General features: G+C 32.2%; 1 protein-coding gene across 1 annotated transcript in view; it reads left to right on the forward strand.

Annotated features, from left to right (window-relative positions):
* The window catches only part of LOC129743682 (semaphorin-1A), an 832,298-nt gene that overhangs the window by 749,190 nt on the left and 55,639 nt on the right, over positions 1 to 27,469 (forward strand). The window contains exon 13 of the mRNA XM_055735770.1: positions 13,849 to 13,992. Within this exon, the coding sequence (XP_055591745.1) occupies positions 13,849 to 13,992 (144 nt within the window). The remainder of the gene's footprint in view (positions 1 to 13,848; positions 13,993 to 27,469) is intronic.

Below are 27,469 nucleotides of genomic sequence, written 5' to 3' on the forward strand. Positions count from 1 at the left end.
GATTACAACCTTTTTGAAAACTATTGGATTTTTTTCTCTTTCGTTTTCCTCACATTTTTTAATTCTTTACGAGCACGAGCACAAAGCAATGTTTCAAATTATCAATACTTTAAAATATATTTTCTAGAAGTCTTTCTTTTCCTACCAATTTGAGTAAATATATTCATAATACAGTCATAGTAAACATTTCAAATTTGAAAATGTAAATATGTATGTAAATGTAAATGTAAAAGTAAAAATCAAGCATGTTTAGCAAATTTGAAATTAATTAGCTTCTAAATGAACAAAAACTCATTGCATACCGATATATTATTCATTTTGTTTATTTGATAATTTAAATTCAATTCTTTTTTCCACAAAATTGTTTAAAAAAAAATATTTTAAATCAACAAGAAATAAAATCTTACCAAAACTTCCAAAATGTACATACCTTCAATTAGTAACAAATATTAGTTACAATTAGGAATGGAAATACTGGTAATACCGGACTATTTTCCCAATACCAAATGCCGGTTTTACTTCCTCCCAAAACCGGTATTTTCGGTATTTCTAAATAACCATAACTTTGTTAAGAACGTTTGCTGAAATTCAAGCCCTTTTTAGAATTTTAGAGCGACTCTATGAACTAAAAACCACTGTATCTTTGGATTCTTTTTATGTTTATGATACATGGTTCGGTGCTTAGCTTAGCACTATGAGACAGTTGGTCTCGAAACGGTCTCAATGTCTCCCATTGGTTCGGGGGGCTAAGGCTCTCTCGTGTTTCTAACGACTACAGCAGACAACAAAATTCGTCTCAAAACCAAAATCGCAGTTCAAGGTGGCTTTACCATAGAGTTGTTTTTGACATTTCTTACGCACCCTTGCTGAGCGTGTACAGATGAGTCGGGACAATTAACCTCAAAAACTCTCGGTAGAAATTTCAGAAGAACTGGGCAGCCAGTCGATGAACACGGTCATTTTTTAGGTTAATGTTCCCAAAATTGAAAAGTATTGGTGACACTTCCTAAATTATCACACGAATACTACTAGCAGCTTTCGTTAACGTTAACGTTCGACAATTGAGCCTGAACAGCACACAATCTGATTGTCGTTCCAAACATGTTTCCTCCTAGTGACCTCTTTTTAGACTTTGATTTCTTAATATTTCTTCTTCCTAATGGATAATGATCCAAATAGTAATACCTCGTCCAACTATGATGACCTACAGCTGTAATTAATAGTGTTTTAGGCGACGATTTGCTAAATATTTGCCACATGAACGTGCAAAGCCTTTGCGCACGTCAGTTCTCAAAATTCATCGAACTTAAAAATCTTTTCATCAAAAGCAAATTGGACGTCATTTTTATGACCGAGACTTGGCTTAGTGAAGCCGTGAGTAATAATGTTATCACCATTGAGGGTTACAATTTGATACGAAACGATCGTAACAGGCGTGGTGGTGGTGTTTGCATTTATTATAGGAACAACCTCAAGTGTAGGGTTCTCGTGAAATCCGGCAATAATGAAGCAAATTCCACTGAATTTATCCTCACAGAATTTCTTGTGAATGATAGCAAACTTTTGTTCGGCCTTTATTACAATCCTCCTGAAAAAGACTGCTCCGATTTACTTTTTGCTCATGTTGAACAGTTCGCTTTAACTTGTAATTATACGTTTTTTATCGGTGACTTCAATATTGATCTTCTAAAACAAACTGGAAGAATTCAGAATTTCAAAGATTTCATGTCTTGCTCAAATATTAGCTGCATTAACAAAGAACCTACTTTTTTCCATAATACCGGAAATTCCCAGCTGGATTTGCTTCTAACCGATTCTCCTGATGCTATTCATCGATTCAGCCAAATCTCTTTACCAGGTGTTTCTCACCACGATCTAATCATTTCATCTTTGAATTTCCCTAAAATTTTAGAATCGGACGGTTTTTGGTTTCGAGATTATAACAAATTTGATGCAAATGCACTCCAAACTATTCTTTCCGAAACAAACTGGACTGGATTTCTGAGTATTGATGATTCAGATATACTTGTAAGCCATTTTAATACATTCTTGTTGGAAATAAACGACTCGATTTTTCCCCTTAAATACAAAAAAACTCGTCGCAATGAATGGTTCAATCGCGAAATAAATCATGCTATTATTAATAGAAATCTGGCTTATAACACCTGGAAACATTCGAAGTCTGAAGAAGATAGAAATAAGTTTAAAATATTGCGTAACAGAGTTAACACCTTGATTACAAAAGCGAAAACTATACAAGATAAAAAACGTATAAATCTTGATTTACCAGCTAGAACTTTCTGGAATAACTTGAAAAAGTTTGGATTGAAAAAATCTCCAGGTAACTCTGATGTATCTAATTTTAGTGCTGATGAAATTAACAACTATTTCACAACAAACTTTACTAGTTCTGACGTTGAACAGTTTAATAATCCTTATAACCCACATGGATTTAAATTTAAAGTTTTTGAAAACTATGAAATCATAAATGCTGTTATTTCAATACAATCTAATGCATTGGGAATGGATGAAATCCCAATCAAACTTATTAGAATTGCTTTACCACACATACTACCTGCTCTCAAACATATTTTTAATACCATTATAAGAACCTCTAAATTTCCTTTTCAATGGAAAGTATCAAAAGTTATTCCAATTCCAAAAAAATCCAAATCACATGACTTATCAAACTTGAGACCAATAAGCATTTTAAGTACAGTTTCAAAAATTTTTGAAAAAATTGTCAAATGCCAAATAACAGAATATTTGAACCAAAATAACATTTTATATGAATTTCAATCGGGTTTTCGTTCTTCTCACAGTACTGAAACTGCGTTGATGAAGGTTCATAACGATATTGCCTATGCCTTAGATAGAAAAGGAATTGCTGTACTTCTTATGATAGACTTTGCCAAAGCTTTCGATCGTGTATCACATGCTAAATTCATAAACAAGTTAATATCTAAATACAATTTTTCAAGTTCAGCAGTTAATTTGGTGCGTTCATATCTACTGGGTCGCCAACAAACTGTTTTATTTGATGGCTGCTATTCTGAGTTTGCTCCAATCGAATCAGGAGTTCCTCAGGGATCCATTCTAGGACCTTTGTTCTTTTCGCTTTTCATTAACGATCTTCCTGCTGTTTTACAGTACTGTTCGGTGCATCTTTTCGCAGATGATGTTCAAATATATCTCTGTGAAAAACACACCTCAAACATAAGTGACTTTTTTAACAAAATAAATCATGATCTTACTCAGCTTGTCGAATGGTCAAACGCCAACTTTTTACCAATCAATCCTTCAAAAACAAAAGCTTTGTTTTTTGGAAGACAACAATCCTCCTATTCTTATCCTCAACTTTTAATGAATGGTACTGCTATAAATTTTGTCGACTACGCTGAAAACCTTGGTGTTATTTTCGACCGCGATCTTTCATGGAATCGTCAGGTTAATGCTCAATGCTGCAAGATTTATGGCTCGATTAAAAGACTTAATTTAACAACAAGCCATCTAGATGTTGCTACAAAAATAAGATTGTTTAAGGCCTACGTTTTTCCTTTGTTCATTTATTGCGATTTCATTTACTCGAACGCATCGGAGAGATCGGTTCACAAGTTACGAGTTGCCTTGAACTCATGTGTGCGATATGTCTTCAACTTATCTCGTTTTTCTAGAGTTTCCCACTTACATAAATATCTTATTGGATGTTCTTTTGATAATTTCTATAAGTACCGATCATGCATGATAATGCATAGAATTCTCAACTCTGGAAAGCCACACTATCTGAAATCCTTGCTCATTCCGCTTAGAAATTCACGCACTAGAAATATCTTAATTCCATCACATAGTTCATCACATTATGGTAGATCATATTTCGTTCGGGGTATTGTTAATTGGAACAATCTTCCAACTAACTTAAAACTTCTTCAGAGGAAATCAGAGTTTAAGAGAGGGCTACTAGAGGAACACATGGAGTAAAACGACACAGATAGAGTTAGAAGCAAATAAGGAACGATTAGTGTTTAAGTAATTCACATCAGGAAGACAACCACATTGTAACAATTTAAAAGATACTGTAATCTTACGTTACATAAATAAAAACATAATAATAATAATAATAATCTACGACGAAATTATCATCAACGAACACCAACAGTAGATCTTGCTAAAAAAAAGTGTTTTAATGTTACAAATTTGATGAAATAAAACACAAACCAAACGTACAAATAACGTCAAGTTTTCTTTTATTTCCATTTCCATTCAATTTAAACTTTATTGATATTGTTTAAAAATATCAACCTCCGTAGCTACAGAAAATCTGTGTAAATTTTTAGTACCGCATTCCCTACGAGATGTTTAAAACTTACATGCCAACATTTTCTTATCCGGTATTACACTTTTGAGTGTTCGACCCTCGAACACTGAACATGTGATCACCCAGCTAAGCTCAAAATGTGTCAAATTTTACACAGAAATGTGTCAATTGCGGTATCAGTGTAGGCATAGGCTTTACCCATTCTTTTTCACCAATTTCAAAAGTCCAAAACCGAATAAGCGTGCACGTCGATTGAAATAACGGTTGCATGTGTGTTGAGTTGTATATCCTTTGGATTTTTTTTGAATTTTTTTCGTCTAGCAATTCGATAAACAGCTACAGTGAATACCCGATTTTGTCACGCACCGATTATGTCTGCACCCCATTTTGTCTTTCCCCGATTTTGTCGCATTTTTTTACCCGATTTTCTCACTATATTTGAATTAATGTAAAAATACTCAGACTTAAAACTTTTCGTTTTGGGTTGATTAATTGATATCGCGTCAATTGACAACATTGTTATACAACATGATAACTTCAATAGCGATATTAAATATGACTTATGAATGACACAAAGAAAAGATGTCCGATTTTATACAAGAGTTTTTAATTCAACAAGTTCAAAAAGTTTATTTAATGACCATTGGAGCCAGAGAAAACATGCTTTCATTTTGTTGTGTTATTCCATTTTTCAATCATATTTTAATACCTTGTTTTTTTGTAAGGTCATTGGGATTCCAACCACTGGGGATCATTCATTCTTCTTGATAATACCGGTCGAAAAAAAAAGTGTTTTAAGTAACAGCAACAAAATTTTATAATCTTTCTTTGAAAAAAAAAACTTATCTTACTATCAACTAAAACACCCTACACTGTTTCAAATGAAACAGTAATTATATTTTATGATTAATTTTAACAAAATTATTTAAAACAGAGCCTTTTAAAATTAGCTGATTTTATCGCTGTCTCCAATTTGTCACAATAAAATGCATCATGGGGGTGACAAAATCGGGGATTCACTGTATTGCCAAAGTGTTTGAAATAACAACAAACGGTTCATGGAAAAATAAGGGATTTAAAAATTTGTACAGATTGTTTGTAATCCCGGCTACGAAAAATGAATATAAAAATTATTTAAAGTTGGTGTATAGTCTTCCCAGCCAACATGATATCGTAATATAGATGATAATTTAAGTATGGACTATTGATACCTTTTTTTATCACTATCGTAAAAATGCATGATATATTAATCCTGATTAATTTACGATACCCTTTCACACGAATCGGGTGAATGATGAATTGTAGAAATGATGCCCAAAAACCGATAAGCCAAAGAGTTGAGCTAAGTATATGGCCGAATAGATTTTCTAGACATGTATAGTCAGGCTTGTCCATAAATCCAATAAATAATTCGAGATTAGTCAAATTTGGCCGGAATGCCCAGATATTTTTTCAAACTTCCCGAATTTTGCTCGGTTTTATTCAGACTATTTATTCGCTAAATCAAATAAAAAACTCAATTTTTTTCTTTGGAAATTTTTGGATTTTGTGTTCAAAAATGATTTGAATTTTATTTTTTTCAAAATGAACATTAATTTTCGTTTAATCCTTGGATACGATTTTAACACTGATGCTGTGATGTGATTCACTGACAACTTCAATAATATAATAATTTAAAAACAAAAATTCTTTTATATTTCACTTGTATCTACCTATGTTTTAAAATAATGCATAGATTTTGCTTAGATTTGCAATCTTTCATTTGTTTTTTTAAATGTTCGCCCTAAATTGCCCGACCGAATAGATACTTGTGGTTGAATTTAAAGATATCTTGCTTAAGAATTTTAAAGATATCTTGCTCAAATTCGACCTTCATCTAGTTCGATGTCAAATAAGCAATCAAAGCATCAAATAAGCGCCTGTTTCGACATGTTTTGTCCCAGATTTCACAGGAACCCATTCTTTTTGGTGATAAACGCCCTATAAGTGACAAATCATCCGATGTCCTTTTAGTTATTGGTGACATTTTGAAAATCAGAAAGATCCTCACTTGAATAAGATAATGTAATACATCATCTGATAATATCATCTGATTAAAAATAATTGACTGAAACACATGAAGGGCATTAAAATGGGAGAAATGGAAGGAAATGGAAGTAATCAAAGTTTTTTTTTTTTTTTTCATAAAAAAAAACTCAATAGAATATTCGATCGAATATTCCGCCGAATATTCGTTTGTTCGAATAATTGAAAAGGTAAATATTCGGTATTCTGCCGTTGGTCGTTGACACTCGAACGTGTCTTTTCCATTTCCCGAAAAAAGAGAACATTTACCGAGTTTCGAAGTCCCTTACACCCACTGTTGAGTGGCTTCGTGGTAAGAGGTAGAGAGTTAACTCAGAAGGCGTGAACTCCAATCCCGGTCACGACGTAAATTCTTTCGCATTTTTTAATTTCTTCATTCTCGCTTATGTTATTCATATTCATATATTTTGCTCGTGAAAATGAATTAAACAGCTTGATGAAAAATATTGTTAAACATGTTTCATAAACATATGGGTAGTTTGTGATTTGCATCGAGTTGTGATTCATTTGAAAACCCAATTTTTCAGTTACTGGAAAAATGTTCCAGTGAGTTAATTTTGACCATATTCTATTTTCCAAAATCAGACCGGATCTCAACAATTAATGTATTTTACTACAAAAAAGGATTTTCCCGATTTCTTGTGATGATCATATGATTTTTTGGAGTAACACAAAAACAAATCCGGCAATCTGATGATTTTAAGTTCTGTAAGACAAATCTCTATTAATGCTGACAAGCTGATTTGATATCATGTTTCGATGTATTTTCTACATATTTATATACGAACTATACAATTTTTTTCTACGACTCTATATAAATTCTAGAAAAACTGAAATTATCACAGTGGCCTCGAAGAACTACATTATAATTTCAAGATAAAATTCACCGGACTTTTTTTTCGCAAAATTGTGGTGTAGAATAATGAATATATGCAAATTTCGTTGCATATATTCATTATTCTGCATTCGTCAATTTGATACGAAAAGACTATCATCTTGATTTCTTACCGGTTAACAATTTTTGGAAACAACTGTTAGAAATGTGAGGGCTTGCCAATGCTTTTTTTTTTAATTTATCATTATTTTATATTAAAAATGAGAATAATAAATACCGGCAAAATCATCATTTTTTAAAACGAAAAATCGCTAACAACCCTGTACGCTTCACTTTGTCTAATGACAACTTAAGCGTTTTGCAATGAAACACGTGTTTTTTTAAAAGGAAATCAATATTCAGCATGTTTGTGGGTCTTCTAGAATAGTTGTTCAATTTAAATAAAGTTTTATACTCTGAATCAAGATTAAAAAAAAAATGTAAGTAGTATAATAAAGATTTTGAAATAAGACACTGTAAAAGCCTAAATTTGCTGGCCATATAAAGACTACAGAATTTCAAACATGTTTTGATTTAAAATTACAATTCAGAATTTGATACCTTGTCGCCTTTTTGCAAATACCTATTTTAATAATAAAAAACCCGATTTAATACACTTAACAGTGGATTGTAGCCTTTCTTACAGTCTAAAAATTATATTTGGATACACATGACACAAAATAATAAAATGATCGATTTATAAATTCTGAGTAATGATTAAAGTATTTCGAACGTAGTAAATCCTAAATGAATTTAAGAAATTAGGATTCTAAATTTTTTAAAGGATGAAGGTATTTTGAAATAATTATAATTTTCACATAAATAATAACATAATTGTAAGAGATGAACCAGCTGAAAGCTGAAAATCTCTATAATAAAGACATTAAAAAAAAAAAAAACATAATTGTAAACTAATTGAAAAATTTTGAATGATTGAATTCTGGGATATCTTGTATGATCCCGTTTCTATGACATTATGATCTTATATTTATAAAATAGAAGAGGTCTAAAAATGAAGGGTATAATTTTTAAAAAAAGATTCCTAACCATGTGTTTCAAATAATTCAACCTCTCAAGAAAAGGAAGCGAATAAATGGAAAAAAAATTAAATAAATTTTCAACTGCTAAACTAAAATACGATGCTTCAATGTAGATTACAATTATCTATCGATTTAACAATAGATATTAAACATTTTGACAACTTTGAAATGTCAATATTTTCAATTATGTCTATTTTATCATTTTTGTCAATTTTGTCAATTCTATTAGTTTTGTCAATTTTGTCAATTTTATAAATTTTGTAAATTTTGTAAATTTTGTAAATTTTGTAAATTTTGTAAATTTTGTAAATTTTGTAAAATTTGTAAATTTTGTAAATTTTGTTAATTTTGTAAATTTTGTAAACTTAGTAACTTTTGTAAATTTTGTGAATTTTGTAAATTTTGAAAATTTTGTAAATTTTGTCCATTTTGTCCACTTGGGTAGATTTGTCAATATTTAGAACATTTAGAACGGCAAGTGAAATTGAATGATGCAAAAACTTATACTCGACAATATTTAAAATATTTATTTTTGATTTTTGACTTTAACTTGTCAATATACATGCTACTGCTAGATCAGTTGATCCTAGTATCACATTATTTTATTTCCAACAAGATTCTATTTTCACTAACCAGCATGAGAGCAGCAGTGGTATAAATTATTTTAGCATACCTTTCAGGGGCATTCTTACTAGTATACAAGAAAGAATGCCCCTGATAGGTATGCTAAAAACTTTGATTTATATGTTGATTCATTTTTGGAAAGGACGAAAGCTGTTTCGAGAAAATCGCGTTGAAAGTAATTAGGTTTAAAATGTAAGTCTTCAAACGGTACTTTTTCACCCAGCTGACAATTTGATTGTTAACATTTGGCCGCACGCCCTTTTGAAAAAAATTATACCACTGCTGCTCTCATTCTGGGTAGGGAATATAGAATCTTATTGGAAGAAAATAATGGGATTCTGGGTATGCCAACGAATGATTCCCAACGTAAGGTCGATTTTTGAAAAGGGCACATTTTTTGCCATATTTGCAAAATTTGTCAGGTTATCAAGTTTGTGAATGTTGTCATTTTTTTTTCAATTTTGTCAACTATGCAAGTTTGGTCCAATTTGTAATTTTTGATGATTTTAACAATCATGTCATTTTTGTAATTATAGACTATTTTGAAATGTTTGTAAATTATGTCAGTTTGGTAAATTTGTTTAATTTTTTTCTATATTGATTCTGTCAATTTTGCATATTTTGAAAACTTTTTCAGTTTTATGATTTATATTCATTTTATCTATCCAGTTTTGTCAATTTTGTAAATGTTATAATTTATGTCAATCCATTCAAAATTGGTCAATTTTGGTCAATTTTTCCCATATTTGCGAAATATGTCAGGCTTGTTAAAACTTGATTAAAGTTTGTGAATGTTGTCTATTTTGTAATTTTTATCAATTTTATCAATTATGTAAATTTGATACACTTTGTAATTTAAGAAAATTTAAACAATTGTCATTTTTGTAGTAATTGACTATTTTGACATTTTTGTCCATTATGTCGGTTTTGTAAATTTGTTTTGAAAATCGTCTAGCGCTGGATTGCATCTGAATTTGTGGATTTTAATCTGGATTCTGAAACTCACTATTGGACCCGATTTTTTTTTAGTTAAGTTTAAAATCAGAAATACTTTAAAGTCCAGGGAATTCAACATTTTGAAATTAACACGTCTGTACAAAAAATCACTTTAAACTTTAAAACAGTTGATAAAATTAAATTGGGTGAAACTTTTTGTTGATGCATTTTCTTTTGAACGCGAAATTACGCCTATTTAAAATAGGATTTTTTTATCCGGGTAGGGCCAATAGATAGCGTCGATTTTTGAAATAGGATTTGATTAGATGTTCCGAAGTTTCAAAAGCGTTTTTTTTTCGAGCTAACTGATAGTTTCGCCCTTATGAAATGTTATGCTATGTTTGTTTACATTTGGTGCGTTCGCCCTTTTTCAAACTTACTACAAAATTATCTAACAGATTCACGCTTGCTTCGACGTATCGAAGCCAGCCATCGCTGCAGAAAAATGCGGTGTTGAACCCAGGCTTCGGACGCATCCTGAGGCGTGACTCATAAGAGGCGAGAGCAGTACCACTCATTGAGGAGGAACTCCCAAACTCCTGGCAATCGAAAACCACTCTTTCTCGCATCTCTTACCGCCAGAATCGCTAGGAGCGCCAGTCACTCTTTGCTCCCTCAGAGGCTCTGAGCTCCTCCCAAAGAGGCCTCCCTGGGAGAAATCACTTTGCGTGTGACGATTCAGAATTGCTTCGAGTTAGGTACATATTTGATTGCTCCAAGAAGCTCACAGCTACTGGCTGGCTGATGGGGGTGGCTGTGCGACGATGTAAGCAAAACGAATTTTATACTATATTCGTACCTAAACAACGTTAACATTGTTACTCTAATTAACATTCAATGTTCATGTAAAACGATTGTCGAAGTTAAGGCTTTCAGATAATATGTTTTACAAAGAAATCGGCTGGTGTTGAAAGAAGTATTGTAAACAAGAACATCCTGCACACTTATCAACCTACATGGCTTTTAAAAACTTAACGTCCACAGATAATCATTCTGCTTTTAAATCAAAAGGCTTAAGGTTGATGGGACATCAAAATTACGTAGTCAGAAAAATTATTGCTTCCCCAGCTATTTTCAAATCTACAAAAACATACGATTTTCACCTTTCTAAAAGAGGTCTAGATAAGTGGCAACAATAAATGAAAAAATCAAATGAAAACGTTTGAAAATTTATAGTTTAAGATATATTTCTGATGTCATAACGCATAAAGCACCAAATGCAGTAAGTTTTTGTTTTGTTCGAATAAAATTTTACAATTTTCTGTCAAAAATGATTTTAAAACTATAAAGGTGCTGCATATATTTAGGGGTAAAAAATCATCTAGCTTAAATCATAAAAGTTCATGTTATGTTTTTCTGTCAAAAATGATTTCAAAACCACAAAGGTGCTGCATACATTTGAGGGTAAAAAATTATCTTGTTTCAATCATAAAAGTTCATGTTATGTTTTTCTGTCAAAAATGATTTCAAATCACAAAGGTTCTGCATACATTTAGGGGTAAAAAATTATCTAGATTAAATCATAAAAGTTCATTATATGATTTTCTGTCAAAAATGATTTTAAAACCATAAAGGTGCTGCGTACATTAAGGGGTGAAAAATCATCTAGCTTAAATCATAAAAGTTCATGTTATGATAGATGATATTTTGAATTCAACAAACGCGTGAAGTGAATCAATCATAACAGCATATAGAATCAAGATTTAAAAGATGAATCTTTGATTTGCATTTTAATGAATTTTCAGCCCAGATTGGTAACTGAATTATTCAAATGTTATAAGGGCATTTGAAATAATATATGGCACAATTTTTTAATTTGAATTTTTTAAATCAGAATCAAAATATATAAAAATCTATCTCAGAATGTTAGGAAATTAGTCATCATTATTTTGTTATCATTAAATGATAACTTCACTACATTTTATTCAAATGAAAAATAACACCTCTTGGGTTGGTATACAAATGCAGCATCTAACCCGGCTGTTGCATAATGCCCCGTTTGACGGTTATTGATGAAATAATAGCTACCCGAAGATAATATTTCAAATTTCTTTACAAACTAGAGGCCCTTCTTGTGCTATTTGACTTAAACTTTGCATGTAAACTTCACATAACAATCTGCTTATTTGAGCCACTCTTCTCAACAAAATAATCAGCGGGGACACGTCCTTTCGTTATTCATATTAAATCATTTCCTAATGACACCGCCGGCGCAAACCAAACAAACGAACACGAACCAGCCAGATTCCCAGCTCATAACGTTAGTCTTAAAGCGTTCTCCTAGGGATCGCTCCCGAAGAGCGCTCATTTATCTTTTAAGAGCGGAGCGAGAGGTAAAAAGAACTCCCTAGGAGCATGACATCTTCGAGGCAGATGGTCACTCCTTCTCATTCCTTCACGCCGCTTAAAGAGGGAGTGCAGATTTTAGCTCCGTGGGTGTTTGCTCTCAAATGAATCCGAAGCCTGGTTGAACCCTACACCCATCGGTTTGACATGGCAATTCGGGGTTGTACCCCTTTATGAAACTCCATATTATCACAATATGGTTTTGAAGCTTCGGCTTCAAAATTTTTGAGACCGGTTCGGTTAACACTGAGCTGGTAAAAAAGTAAAATTCTTACTCCCTTTTCTATCGCTCGTTTTGTCGTCATGAAGACATTATGAGTGGGAGTGGAGTGCGCCCATCGTGTAGCGAATAGCGTGTAGCGAACGCGCCCATCGTGTATATGACGTCATATACACGATAATTTTCATTTTAGTGATTGCTGGTTGTGGCTAGCAAGCCAAATTGACACGTTTTTTGGAGTGATGATTTGATGATAATTACTATGAAACTTTTTTTCAAACTATTTTGTTTTTTTTTTCTTTCTTTTATACATTGAAGAGGGAAAAAAATCAAATTTTTTAAGACGAAAATCATTTTTATTGAACTTCCCAGTTTCGCAAAAACGTGTGGACAATGTTTACAAAAAATCACACCAGCACACACAAATACACTGACATCGTCTGAACTCGTCGAGCTGATTCGATAGGTACCTATAAAGGTATATCTAAGACCCAAAATTAAGGATCTCCCAAATCGACCGATAACTATACCTTTCTGAAAGAAAGGCAAAAAGGCAAAGAATTCATTACCAAAAGACGTCCGAGGCATCAAGAATATAATAATTTGTTTCATTTTCCTAACGTATTCACTTAATTACCAACAATCAAAGCAAAATCAACAAATCTTCAACGTATAAAGGTCAAAAAAAGGTGGTTTGAAAATACTTTGATTAGCGTTCGTTTAGGGTTATAAAATCTATATGAAGCAAAAAATGTTCTGTGCTGATCTATTGTTCTATAAAACTGACCTCAATATCGAAATATAAAAATCAAGAAACATTATTTACATAATGTATTGCTTTATATTTGTGGATTATATAGTTCCAGCTCTAGTCAACTAATGACAAGTTGTAACTAAAGAACACAACTTTGATACTTGAATAATCAAGCAGGATTTCTCAGAATTCGAAATTTTTAAGTGCAAAAAAGCAGTAGGAATAAGAAACATGAAAAAGTAATTTTAATGATGAAGTAATAATCAAAATAAATCCAATGTGTTATGGATTATAAATTGTTTTTTCACCCTTTAGTTTGAAATGGATACAATTTTATCACTACAAAATCCACAATTTCTAATCCAATAGCATGAATACAGCAATTTTTTATGCTTAGGCAGTAATACAGGGTGTGCCAAAAAAAATCTTCCATTTGTTCAAAGAAATCGTCTTGGTTTGATTTTGAAGATAATTTGTATCTTTCAGAAATACATTTTTTATGAATTTAGGCTAATTTGTACTTGGTCGAAAGGCCTTCTCTCTAGCAATATCACGTGGTTATTTTTATATTATTTTCTTTTTTTTCATTTTCAGACCACGGAAAAATAATCAAAACCGTAAACGCCGAATCGGCCGATTCGAACAAGAAGGTGTCGTCGGTCGTGATCGAGGAAATCGATGCCCTTCCGACGAGCGAACCGGTGCGCAGTTTGGAAATCGTCCGAACCATGCAGTACGGTAAGTAATCATACTTGGGATTTTTTTTTAAATTTATTTATTTTCCGAAGCGCATGGAAAATCCAATACTGTGTTGTTTGATTTCCCTTCATTCAGCTCATTGTAGCTTAATAAAATTGCAGTGTTTCAAGCTCGAAAACACGAAAAAAAAGTATGAAATGAGGATTCTCAAGAATCAGCAAGATAAGATGCTACTACCCCTAAAAGCGAAAATAATCACCGGTTCGCATTAATGGGGGGAAAGTTCACGTGAAACAATTTCGAGCAAATTGTCTTTTTATGTACACCCACAACTTCGAATAAATGGAAAATTTTGTCAGCAAAAATGTTCTCAACTTTGAATACCGGTTTAAATTTAGACAAAGAGTTGAATGTCCTAATTTATTCTTCCGACGTTAATAATGTAAAAAATAGATTTTTTGAAAACATTGGTTAAAAAGAATTGTGATTGAACTATGGGTGTACGTTTTCCTCTAAGAGGGGATGCAACGAGCAGATCAGGTCAAATATTTGCTCCCGGTCAACTTTGGGAAACCGTCAGGAGCTCCTTCTACTGTATATAGGAGGTTGCAAAGGTTCTGGCATCTCTTTGGGAAACATCATTGTGATTGTAATAAATCATCGTATCTGTGACCTTTGTCCAGGTCTCATCTGATGGAAGAGCTTTTTCCTTAACCTGCTTAACCTCGTTTGGCGTACTAGTAGTAGCTTGCTCTTTACTGCTGCCATCCCAAACCCAATCTTACTGACCAAATAAGCAAACGAGCTGCCAGAAACACGAACTGGCTACAGCATAAATTGGATGTTGGACCAATGAAATCGAAAAAAAAGGACCGTCGTCAGCGTTGATTGTTTGAGTGGAAAGTGAAACGTGATTCCGACTGGTACCTTCTTTTTTCTGTTCGAACTAAGATTATCCAGTGAACTCACCTCGTTAAAACAGTAAAAGTTAGATTGAATTATATTCTTCAGTTGCGGATACAATCAAGAACTCTTCAAATATTCCCAAAAATGTTAAGGTTCTGTACAATGTACTGAAATTCACAAGAGCATCGAACTGCAATCGAAATATTGATTAAAATAGCTACCGCAAACTTTTCCACCCATACAAGAGGAAAGCTCCAATTGAGGCAAATGTTTCCCCCCTCGAAATCAATTTCGAATAATTTCGGTTTGCACTTCACTTTATCGTTCTTAACTATTTCATTTTCGCAAATCGCAAGTACAAATGCGGAAAACCCAGACCGGCAGAGTAGGTAAGTTTAGCGAAAAAAGGAACCGAAACATGGTGGCTGCTTCAGCTATTTCGAATCAAAGGTGCTGCACTTCATTCTGGCAAATTGCGGGAATCGATTCCGGCAACCTACCCGGAGTCTCTTCTTGTTCCGCCTTCATCACCCGGAAATACCTTTAGAAAAATTCATTTGCATTTTTCAATTTATTGCTCATTCGTCGTCCTCACCGTCAGATTGCTGCGCCATTCATTTTCGGCAAAGAGTTTCGGGGCCGATTGTGTGTCGAACGAAAAGTGTAGTGTTTTAATTTTTTTTGCGCTTTACCCTTTAGACTCTTTTTACTACTGGGTTTATAACCCAACGATTCCGCCGCGGAGCGCCCAGATGCGGTTAGTGTTTTTTCAAGTGGAAATTTTTATTCAATTCACACGCTGATTCGGAGACTTTTTCTCGTCATTCGATAGAAGCAGTTTCATGGGCGTAGGGATTAGTTAGAGATAAGCTCTCTGGAGCCACTTTGAGGCTTTAGATCACTACAAAACGAGTTCATTTCTTCGGAAACTCATGCGAGTACTGATTTAAAATATATTTTAAACACTTTGTAGCGGATACTTGACGGATCTTCTGTCAGAAATTTTTCGTTAACATGTCTCGCTTGAATGTTCCGGAGAAGAACGAGAAGAAAATAAAAATAAATATGACTAATTAGTACTAAACCTAGCTGAAAATCTGTGAAAGATGCAAATCACTGTAATTTCAAAAATTTGGTTGATATATCGTAAAAAATCAACGCCGATGCTCATGTGGCCTGGGTCCGATCCAGTCAGTCCACTGCTGGAAATAAATGAAAAAAAAAGAGAAAAAAACCCGCAACAAGAGTTTTTCTCCAGACTTTGTTGAAGTGGTCACGATTCGATTGTTTCCATTTTGTTTTCGTTTTTTTCTGCTCTTTCCTATATTGAACTCAGTACCAGCCAGCGCAGATGAATCAGGCCAAAATGGAATTCCCATTGAGATTTTTGGGTGCCGAGAAAAAGACGAACTCGTGACGGAAAAGGCCAAATCGGAAAATTGCTTCCGGTAACATTATGGGCCATACCCCTGTTAAACAGCTAATACCTTTTTTTCCTAATAGAAAACGAAGTTAAGGTTTTCGGCAAAGTTGTTCAGCGGAAAATTTCTTTTTAGAATTTTATAAATTGGCACAAAAACCATAATCTGGCTCGGCTCCACAGACGAAACAAAAATGATGTTGATTTTTCAGTACAAAATATTCAATTTTCCCATACAGACCTAAAAGTTCAAATTTACTCATGTAAACGTTACTTAAAAATTTTGCAAAAAATCATGGATGAGTTTTGGACCAAGACGAAGCTTTTTAGACCCCAGGGTTTGAGAAATTCCAAAATGACCCCAAATCGACTCAGTCTACCATGACATGCCTGACTGCTAGCAGAGCTGAAAGGACACACCCGATTCGGGTAAACGAAACCAGTCTACGGAATCGTCATCGAAAACGGGCGCATCCGGAATTGATTGTTTCAATTCTTGGGCTCTCTAAAGCGACGACGAAAGCCCAGAAATCGAGAACAATGGCCAAAACCAATCTGGAAACTAGTTCTGGGTCATTGGTTTCTTGTGCTTTCTGATAGCTCTGTTTGGGGGTTTGCCCTCCCTCATATGGTCAATATATTCTGGCAGAATTATTCGAGAGATTTTTTAAACATTAACCCGTGCAACGAACGAGAGAAAATGGCATTAGTTGAAGATGAAGTTAGAAAAATGTGATTTCGTTTCATGAGAACTGTTCTAGAAGGATGAAAGAATTTTGGACGGCGTAGATTAAATATTGAATGTTCAGATGCTTTTTAAAAAAAATCATTATAAACTAATGTCTTAACAATTTCCTTCTTCCAACAGTATCACGTGTTGTGGCTCTAGAGAGTTAAAGATTCAGTTGATATAGTTTTTGTTACAAAAAAAAATAAAAAATTACATCAACAGTAAATAAAATTTGCCCTCTGGAGCCACTTCCAAATACAATAAACTGCTTTCATTTAGACTCCCACACTCAACCTAACGGGAAAAACTAAATTTCTGTAGTTTTTTGTTCCCATAAGCCAAAACACGAAACTAGAGTATTCATTCGAAACTTTTGATTCGGATCATCCAAAAAACTGTAAATGTTTTTGGAAACAGTTTTTGATTTAAAAAATCATCAATTTCTTCTAAACGAAATTGATATTTTGAAGACAATACCTGCGATGTTATATTACGCTTCAATCCTCCCCACTAAGTTGAAATTAGTCCTCAAGGGCTAGAAAACACGGAAAAGGAATTTTTTTTGACCTTATTGAAGAAAGTGTTACCTGTAGTGGCTCCAGAGAGTGAACTAGTTCTGTGAATAGTTATGATATGTCCTTGAAAACGATTGTTCTCCCAATATTAAATCGCTTTTTGAAATGAATTCTTATTTTAACTATCAAGTGGTGGCTCCAGAGAGCACCAAATTGATCCGAAATAAAATTTTTGTCGTTAGATAAATACATTGCAATTATTAATATCGGAAAGTACTTCGTTAGGTTTTCGTCGTGTTAAAAATTGAAAATGCATTATTTTTTAGTTTTGGAATGCTTGACGGCGGGAGAAAAAAAGGTGAAATTTTTGTTCAAATACGATTTTTTCCAAACATTTCGAGTTTTTCCTCCAATTCAATGACAAACAATGTTTCAATTATGTGTGTTTTTCCCTTCAAAATTTTTATATTCAACCAATAATGCAGAAAAAACACTTAAAAATTTAGGAGTACAGTGGCTCCAGAGATCTTTTTTCAATTTCAACAAAATTTCAATACATATTCAATTCATTCAATTTGTTTATGGATTATTTTAGAATTTGATCTTCATTCGTCATCAAAGGTGATTTTATCTTTGAAAATAAGCTTGGTTTAGTGTTATTTGATGTCGTCAATAGATAAAGCCTTGTTTCAGGTGATCAGAGGTAGGGTTCTAATCATGGGCAAAAAAATCGTTTAGGCAAGATCTCTTCCAATGAAGAATACAGGATACGAATTTTAATAGTTTCCTTTGAGCATTTTGGAAGTAATCTCGGTTAAAGCTCAATTTTTTAAAACTTGATGAGAATAAAGAATTCAAATAACACATTGCATATCCTCAATTTTTTGAGAAACCTAACATATTTTACGTTTCGCTTAGTTTCAAGTATTTGATAACATGATTTCAAATTTCAAAGTTCATTAGAGGCTCCAGAGAGTAATTAAAAAGTTATAATAACATAAAATTGTTGTTCATTATTTTGAGGAAATATTTAAACATGAAAATAAAAACCTCCTACTCCCCTACATTAGTTTAAAAAAACGAGGTATTCTACTCTACACTCAAAATTTTGAATTATTAATCAAAATATGATAAGATAGTAAAGTTGTTCAAGAGTAAAAATGTAAACTAAAAACTAATGCCAGAACCTCATAAACCCCATCCCAAATTCAAATTTTGCTACAGTTTTTCAAAAATTTTCCACTTGTTTATAGAAATTTAGATCTGAATATTAAATTATAAATTAAACCCATTTCGGAGGTTCTGATTCCATTTTCCCATAACCAAAATTGTATTTCTATTTTCGTATTTCTGATTCTGTATTCAGTTCAGGATTCTTGATTTTCAGTTCGAATAATCATAAAAAATTAGAAAAAAAAGCTACTTAGAAATCCTGATTCAAATTTGGTTTTGCATTTGATATCAAATTTGAATTATTTTTTTCGCATATCATATGCATTTTCAATATTTTGATAATAGTTTGGCGAATATGAAAAAAAGAAGAATTTTGTTTTATATTCAAATTCGAAGTTCTTAAACTTAGTTCTCACACAAAATTCAAAAATTTAAAGCTTCAAAAGGACAATTCAAATTTGGAAAGTCAGATTCAGATCTTTGTAAACTCATATTTTAATTCTGATTCACGATACAGCTAAAAATAAATAATTTAAATATAGAATTTAGATTAAACCTGAACTACAGATTAAAATAATAGATTCATGAATGAGAGCTTTAAAAATTGGCTCAAAAAAATCTGATCTGGAATAAGATCCGGAAATCGTATTTATTGTACATTTCAGAAATAGTATGGAAATTCGGATACAGATTCAAAGCGCAATTTATTAATAATTCAGATTCTGATTTTTTTCCAATAATCGTGTTTATTACAAAATTATCTTATAATAATTTTTTTATAGTTCTTATAATTCTTTGTTATTTTCAATCCTCAACTTTCCTGTTAACAGATGTTCAAAAAAATTCGAAAATGTTTATTAAAAATTTCCTTACTATTCCAACGTTTTTCGCAAACCCCTTTTTGAAACTCTCGTAATCAATTGATGTCATTTTTCCCATGGTTATTTAAATTAAAACACGTAGCTTCAACAACTAGCCATAGTGTTTGATTTAACATAAAAGAATCATCATTTGGCTCTGAGTACCAATTTTTAAAAGAATATCGTTTATAAACAGACTTTTAGCTTCGATAACAATATCTTGTAAAGATAAACTACCTTTGTATATGTGGGCAGGTATAACTGTTGTTTTAAAACCTTGTATATATATATATATATATATATATATATATATATATATATATATATATATATATATATATATATATATATATATATATATATATATATATATATATATATATATATATATATATATATATATATATATATATATATATATATATATATATATATATATATATATATATATATATATATATATATATATATATATATATATATATATATATATATATATATATATATATATATATATATATATATATATATATATATATATGGAGGGAATTTTTGAGCGACATACCAAATTTTCGACAACATATACGAATTAAGAATAAAAATTTTGGTACGAGATTCAAATGACGTTTACTGTGTAAAGAAAGCGAAAATTGTAATTTTTTTAACAAATCTGTATAGCAATGTTCTATCGTGGTACGAAAAGTTTTATTAATAAGAGCACCTAGTATTTTTATGTTTTCTACTTATTTTATCAAATAAGGCCCTGAAACACAGATGTTCAAACGCATAAATTGTGATTTGTTAATATTGATTTAGTTGAAAATAGTTTATGAGTTCTGGAGCTTCATAAAATTCAAAACTATTTCGAATGAATAATGTAATGTCATCTGCATAAGCAATAACTTTAACAAAACAACTGTCTATTAAGCATCCATTAATCGATTCATGTAACATCCTTATTAAGGGTTCTATGTATAAGCAAAAAAGAGCCATGCTCAAAGGACAATTAAAGAGTATTTTTGAAGTGGCATTCAAGTAAAGTCTTTTGATATTATTAATAAATTTTATAGGAAAGTTAAATTTCTCAAGGATCCGCCATAATAAAACAATGATCGACGCGATCGAATACTTTTTCAAGATCTAAACTCAAAAGCAAACACTTGAAATTTTTTGAACGTTGAGGTTGTATGAGAATATTCCTGATAGTTTGAAGATTTTGCATACATGAGCTAGCTATAAGACTTGCTATTTGATCAACTTGCTCAAGAGCGGCTGTAATCTAATCCAAAGAATTTTGGAAAAAATTTTATAATCAGTATTAAGCACGCTTATGGGTCTTACATTTTGTAACTCATGACAGTTTTCTTTTTTTGGTAACAAAGTAATAATTCCTGCTGTGAATAATCCAGGTGGATATACATACATTATAATGAAGATGCATGTTATACAACCTCACCACGTCGTTTTAGAGAATGTGAAAATATTCTTTATAGAAACTTTAATTTTAGACCATCAGATCCAGGAGCGGTATTTTTAGAAGCTTCTCAAATTTAATAAAGTGTTTTATTCAAACTAAAAAGGATTTCATTATCGTTTTTTGAATTTTTATCAGATTTTTTAAAAGAATTCCGATTCAGAATGTAAAGAAATTTTACCAACAATATAAATTGTACAGAAATTTAAGAGATCATAAGCTTAAAACATTGCAGACCAAATACGATATCTATATCTGGATATAGATATAGATATAGATATAGATATAGAATGTCGAATTTCGGTGTTTCTCGTCAGAGATTTCTTCGCGGCCCTTGATGTGTTAAGATAGCTCGTCAATTCAATTTCCATATTTATTTTTTTAAACAAAATAAGTTTGTAAACACCATTTGATTGAAAATTACAAATTAAAAGTAGAATTTGAGTTCTTTGTTTCATCCGAAAACCCCAAATTCTATTTGAAAAATTCTTCCACAGGATTTTCATAATGGAATTGATTCTTTATGAAAAATATTTGCTGTTAAAGAAACATCTTCACCTAAAAAATCTGCACAAAATTTTATATTTTCCCAGTGTATTTTTTACATAATTAAAGACACCATAATTTGTTACTTTGTGTTTCAGAAATCAAATAACAAAATTCTGCCAATTTAATATAGATATTTGTGTTACGGGAAAACTTGTGTTAAATTTTGTAGAATGAGGTTTCATTATTAGATTTATACGTTAAAAAAATTTGCTTTTTAATGGATCAGCAAACGAAAAAACGAGAAATCTCGTACTTGGTCCGCAATATGTTAATATTGCAGTTTTTTTTAAAACAAATTTCATACTTAAATCATTGATTAGGTTCAAGTTTGCATCAAGGAAATTCTATCCGAGAATCTGATAATTTTTAACCCTTACTTTTTTTTAATTTGATTTATATCCATCAAGGGTTAAAATCTTTGAATTTGCAAAATAGTTTGGAAGATTGCGCGCCCCCGCCCCCCCCCCCCCTCCCTATGAGTCGGTTCTTCCTACGGCCTTGAATATAGCTATTTCACTTGAAACTGTTTTTTTTTTAAAGAATAAGTCTTTTTGTTCTCGGTTGTAAAAAGGATATGAAAAAACGGCTGATAATTGTTTATATGAAGGTTGCCAGATTGCTCGGATATGAGGGCTTGTGATATAGCTCAGTTGGCAAGTCTGTTGTCTCCTGAGCCGATGTCCGCGAGTTCGAGCCCAATAGTAAACATCGAACACAGTTGTACCGGATAAGTTTTTCAATAACGATCCGCCAACTGCTACGTTGATAAAGTAGCGAATGCCATAAAGATGGTAAAAAGACTATAATCGTAACAAAAAAAATTGCCCGGATATTTTATATAAAATTTGAGAACAGTCCGGCCCAGTTTGGTTGCCTGGATTTTGTACCCGATTTATACAATTTTTTTGACAAATTAAACAAAAAATAAAACAAATTGTGTTGTAAATTTTTTTTATTTATGCCTCCAAAAAAAAATTCGTTATTTCAGAAATTTTTGAGTTTTGAGTAATTGTACCCGAATATTGTCCGGATTTTCAGTCGTCAATTTTGAAATCAAATGCCAGGTTTGTATATTAATATTTCCGCATTTGTTTGACCCGGAAACGTGCTGAAAAAATTCTGACAATCTTAGTTTATATGGATCCGAAATAAGAAAAAACTGCTTTAAACGAAAAGTGGTGGCTCCAGAGACCTCTTCATGGTCAGCTTCAAATAATATATTTAACCTCAACTGGATCAAGTGAAGTCTGGAAAATATCACACGAATTTCTGCTAGGCCAGCAATCCTACAAATCCTACAATTTTATTTCAAAACCTGGCACAATCCGAGCATTTAATTTTAAAATTGACGACCATAAGTCCGGGCAATATCGGGAAACTATTTTACAAAACCCAGAAATTACTAAACAAAAATCAAGAGGGAAAAGTTGCTCCAAAAATTTCGATTTGGAGGCATCAATGGAAAAAAAACTTCAAATCACAATTTGTTTTTTTTTTAATCCGAGTAATTGGGCCGGGCTGGACTGATCCCAAATTTTGTATTGAATATCCGGGAAAACCTGGACACAACAGGGCATTCTGGCAACTCTTATTATAGAAAAATTAAAACAAAAAAATCTAAATAAAATTTAAGAAAAATGAAATTCATAAGATTTTGTTAAATGAATTTCAATTTACACAATTCTAAATTCTAGGAATTTTGCGATTAGATTTCTTAGAGGTTTATCAACCTTAATTTATCTGACAGGGAATTTTTGCTAAATTATGGCTATTTTTGCTAAGTTAGGTTATTGTTAATATTCTTTCAACGTTGTAGGAAGCCGAAAAGTTTTACAAGCCCTTCAAAGTGCACTGTCCTAACCTGTACAAATATTTCCATAAGTTTTAATTGCCTCACTAATTTTAAAGTAACGTACCGATGTATCCAATATTTGTTGGTTTGTATGATACTGTTAGGAAATACTTTTTTAAATTTTAAAGGAAAAAACACCGTTGAATAATTTACAATTTATAAACTTAGATAATCTCAGTAACTTGTGAGTTCACGTTTACGAAATATTTGTTTTATACTCCTTCTCTTTCTAATAATCAAACTTGACATTTCTCCAAATTTTTAAGCGGTAAAAATACATGTTGTTCAACAACGAACCAGGCCGTGTCAACACATGGTGTCCAGAAATCTAGAATTGCGAATTTCTTATGCTTAAACTATGCTTAGTGCAAAAGAAATTAGGAGTAAGCTAAGCATTTATTTCTAATTGTCTTGTGTGAAGAACATAAAGGTATAGATAACCGTTTCATGTTGTTGCAAATTTGCAACAATTAATATTTTTGCTAAATAACCGAAATATGTGAGAATAAAATTTTTCATTATTTTCCCTTCATATATTCTTTATCCATTGCGCACTATTGAGAATTTTTTTTTTGAGAAAAAATAAAAAATCATTAAATTAAGGGTTAACAGAGAAACTTAGCACATTTTTGAAGCTCCATAACTTCTTTATCATAACTTTAGTCGAAATACAGTCTTGGGATGAAATATTTGGCATAGTTTAGGCTTTAAGAAAAAACGTATTCAAAAGAAATCGCTCGAAGGAAACTAAAATAATTGATGAATAAATAGTGTATCATGTTTCTCCCGAACAAAAGGCCTCAATATCAGGCTCAAGCTTCAGGCTCGTTAAGCGACCCCTTTCCGTGATTTCTAGGCATAGGATTAATTTTAGCCTGCAACGCATAATTTTTTCAAAAGTCAGGTCATTTGAGGCACTGTAGTAAGTATTCCAGAATGCTGTGACGATAATCGGTTGCTTATTTAAATTTTGTCTTATTTGGAAATCCTAAATTCGGTGATAAAAAAAATCCACCAAAAAACTAATTGAGGCTGAAGTTAATCAGCTTCAGAAAAAAATAACACCGTTAAAAGTGCCCGAATCACGCTGCTCCCTTATTTACCACATTCACTTGGCTAGAGAGATATCAACACCTCGGAAAATATCTATGCGCTTAGAAGTAGCCACCAACCACCAGGGCAGCCAACATTGCTTGGCATGAACTTTTTCCCTTAGTTTGTACACTAGTTTGGGTGCCATATGCTCAACCGCGGCGACCCACCGCAACCCGAAATCTGATCACAACTACATGCACTTGTGCTACTGCATTTGGAGAAAAACTAACAAAACACCCTGGCAAAAAAAACTATTTACTGTAGCACTGCAGTTTTAACATTTCGCCACCTCCCACTCCCAAAAACCCACCCACAACTATCCCAATTTTGCAGTCGCGAAAAGTTTTTTACGCTGCAGCCAAAGCCAGTAGCGAAAGTGCCAAGTTTTTCCTCTCGCTGAGCTCAGCTAGTAGGTAGGTAATTAGGACGACGACGACAACGAGAGTCGCTCAAACAAAACTCTAAATTATAATTTAATTGATGTTTGTCCAGAATGTGCTGAGTGTTGCACGACTTGAACGAAACTTGCTGCAGAGCTGTTGGATTATGTCGACACCACGTGGAAGGGTGGAAGCTGCACCGGGAAATTCATTAATTGCAGCCGAACCAACGACAAATTAGCGATCGACGACGGCGACAGGGAAATGGCTTTATTTGAAAATGATTACAGTTTCAGGAAACGAGTTTTTTGGGGGGAAAGAGTAATTAGGGTTGAATTTATTGATTAAAATTGAGCTCAAAACTAGATTCTGCACTTGTTTTCAAAAAGAAACTAAGGCGAAGGGTTTATTCTTATGAAAAGCAAGAAATCAGCTTGCAAAATTAAAAAAAAAACTTTCTTAGTTCCAATAAGCATTTCTTTTATATGCAAGACGTACATAAAATTGTGTAAGATTTATAGCACACAACTACCGAATGGAAAATGTTTTTAGTTCCATTTCTGATTTCAAATAGGCTGCGAAAAAATAACGAAGGGGCTGCTTTAAACGCTATCTCTAACTGCTTTTCTTTATAAATTCAATCATGTAAAAATGAATAAGCAACAAAAACAAAGCAAAGTGTTTGCTGTTTTTACAAGCAAAAAAATGAGTGTTTTTAGTTTTCCGAAAATCAATCAGAAAATATTTCACTCTCAACTGTTCTTTATTTTCCATTTTGAACAACATTTGACTTAAACTTCCAATCAAGTTTTCCCAAAAATTTTCAAAGCTTATGACATCTTTTCGGATATAGAACAATTACGCATACTTCCAAAGTTCACCAAATTCGCTAGAACGACTTCAGTAGCCAAAAACCTTTTCAATAAGCGAATGTTTACAAAAACGTAGCTCCAACCTACATTATTGTCCAGGGCTGTGGGTTGAAAATTAAATCAAGTTCTGTTTTTTTCTTCGCTTTCCTAGCTTCCAGTTCACTCATTTTCTTCGCCAAAGTTATTCTCCCGCATCGGTTGTCGGTGCAGTTTGTTTTGCGTTGATTGGGTGGACTTAACTTCTTTCGATTTCCGTTTGCTTCTGATAACAGTAGGAAGACAGTTAGCGGTAGATAAAAATAGTAGAAAAAATACCGGACAAACGTGACTGGACGATAAGTTTCCACGCGAGGGATTTAAGCTTAAAGTCGTGCTTCGTTGATTGAAAAAGTTTGGTTCTTTGAAAATAAACGTGCTTTTTAAATTCGAGTACGTTAGCAAAAAATAATAAACGAATTCTGAACACAATAAAACAAGTAAACAGTATTTTGGTGATCATGTTATAAAAACTGGCTTTGATCTCTAGTTTTTAGGGTACGGCGTTCAAAAATCAAAAATTCATCAGCTTTCAGTAAAATCAATTACTGATTATTGATAAACTAAAATATGAAACAATTTATTCTCCTTAATTCAAGAGGGGTTTGGAAATAACTTTTTTCTGATTTCACTGGAATTTTTTTTCATTTTTTATTTTATTTCAATTTTTTTCAACATTCTCATATTTCATTGAAAAGTAAATAAAAAGGTAAATTTCATAAACTTTCTTAATCATAAGCCTAAATATCCTGCTCAAAAAGTTTAGTTTGGAAATCTTTATGATACTCTTTTCAGGGCCGTAGAAAGAACTGCCTCATGAGGGGGGGTTGGTTACCTATTTTTTATGACTTTTTGTGCTCATATAAGGCTGGAACAAATATCAATTTCTATTTCCAAAAAATCCGAAGGGAGGAATAAAATTTGAAGTATTTTATGTAAATTTCGAAAAAAAAATCAAATATCCGAAAGATTACGAGATCAAAAAACAAATTGTGGAAGCTGGGAGTTATTTTACCTTCTGTATTCTGTGTTCTGTATTGAATTTTTCGATAAAAAAAATTCTTGATTTATAGGTTTTGTGCAATGACATAGTATGCAATTTTGTTGCATACAAGCATGCAATTTATTCCAATTTATTTGTTTTTCGCATTTTTTTTTATTATCCCCCCCTCGCGATGTTCCAACTCCAAGTGACAAAGCAAGGATTTGAAATTTTTTCCGGCCTAATGCATGAATAAAAAAAACAAAAATATTTTTTTCACACTATTAGATTATTCATTTAATGCATCTTTAAAATGGTGATTTATTTGTGTAGAAAGAATCCTTTTTTTGGTAATTTTTAACGACTGATATTGTTTGGTTCTTTATTTTCTAATTGGCATTTCAGTCTTCAGGAAGCAAATTACAGAGTTTTACAATTTTTCCGACTTTTCGGCCTTCGATCTTGCCTTCTTCAAGTGATAATTTGCATCATACTGTATATGTTCCTAAGTATATACTGTGTAAAAAGAATTCTTGTCGGATATTAACATATTTTAATGAATTTTCTTAATCGCAGAGGTCGTAATTGAATAAAAACTGTTGGATTTTATGTGGACACATTTCTCGCATCTTACTTAGTAAGAAAGCACTTTTCTCTTGGCTTACTTACTTA

This window comes from Uranotaenia lowii, chromosome 2 (genome assembly GCF_029784155.1).
Source record: "Uranotaenia lowii strain MFRU-FL chromosome 2, ASM2978415v1, whole genome shotgun sequence".
NCBI classification, from domain to species: Eukaryota; Metazoa; Arthropoda; class Insecta; order Diptera; family Culicidae; genus Uranotaenia; species Uranotaenia lowii.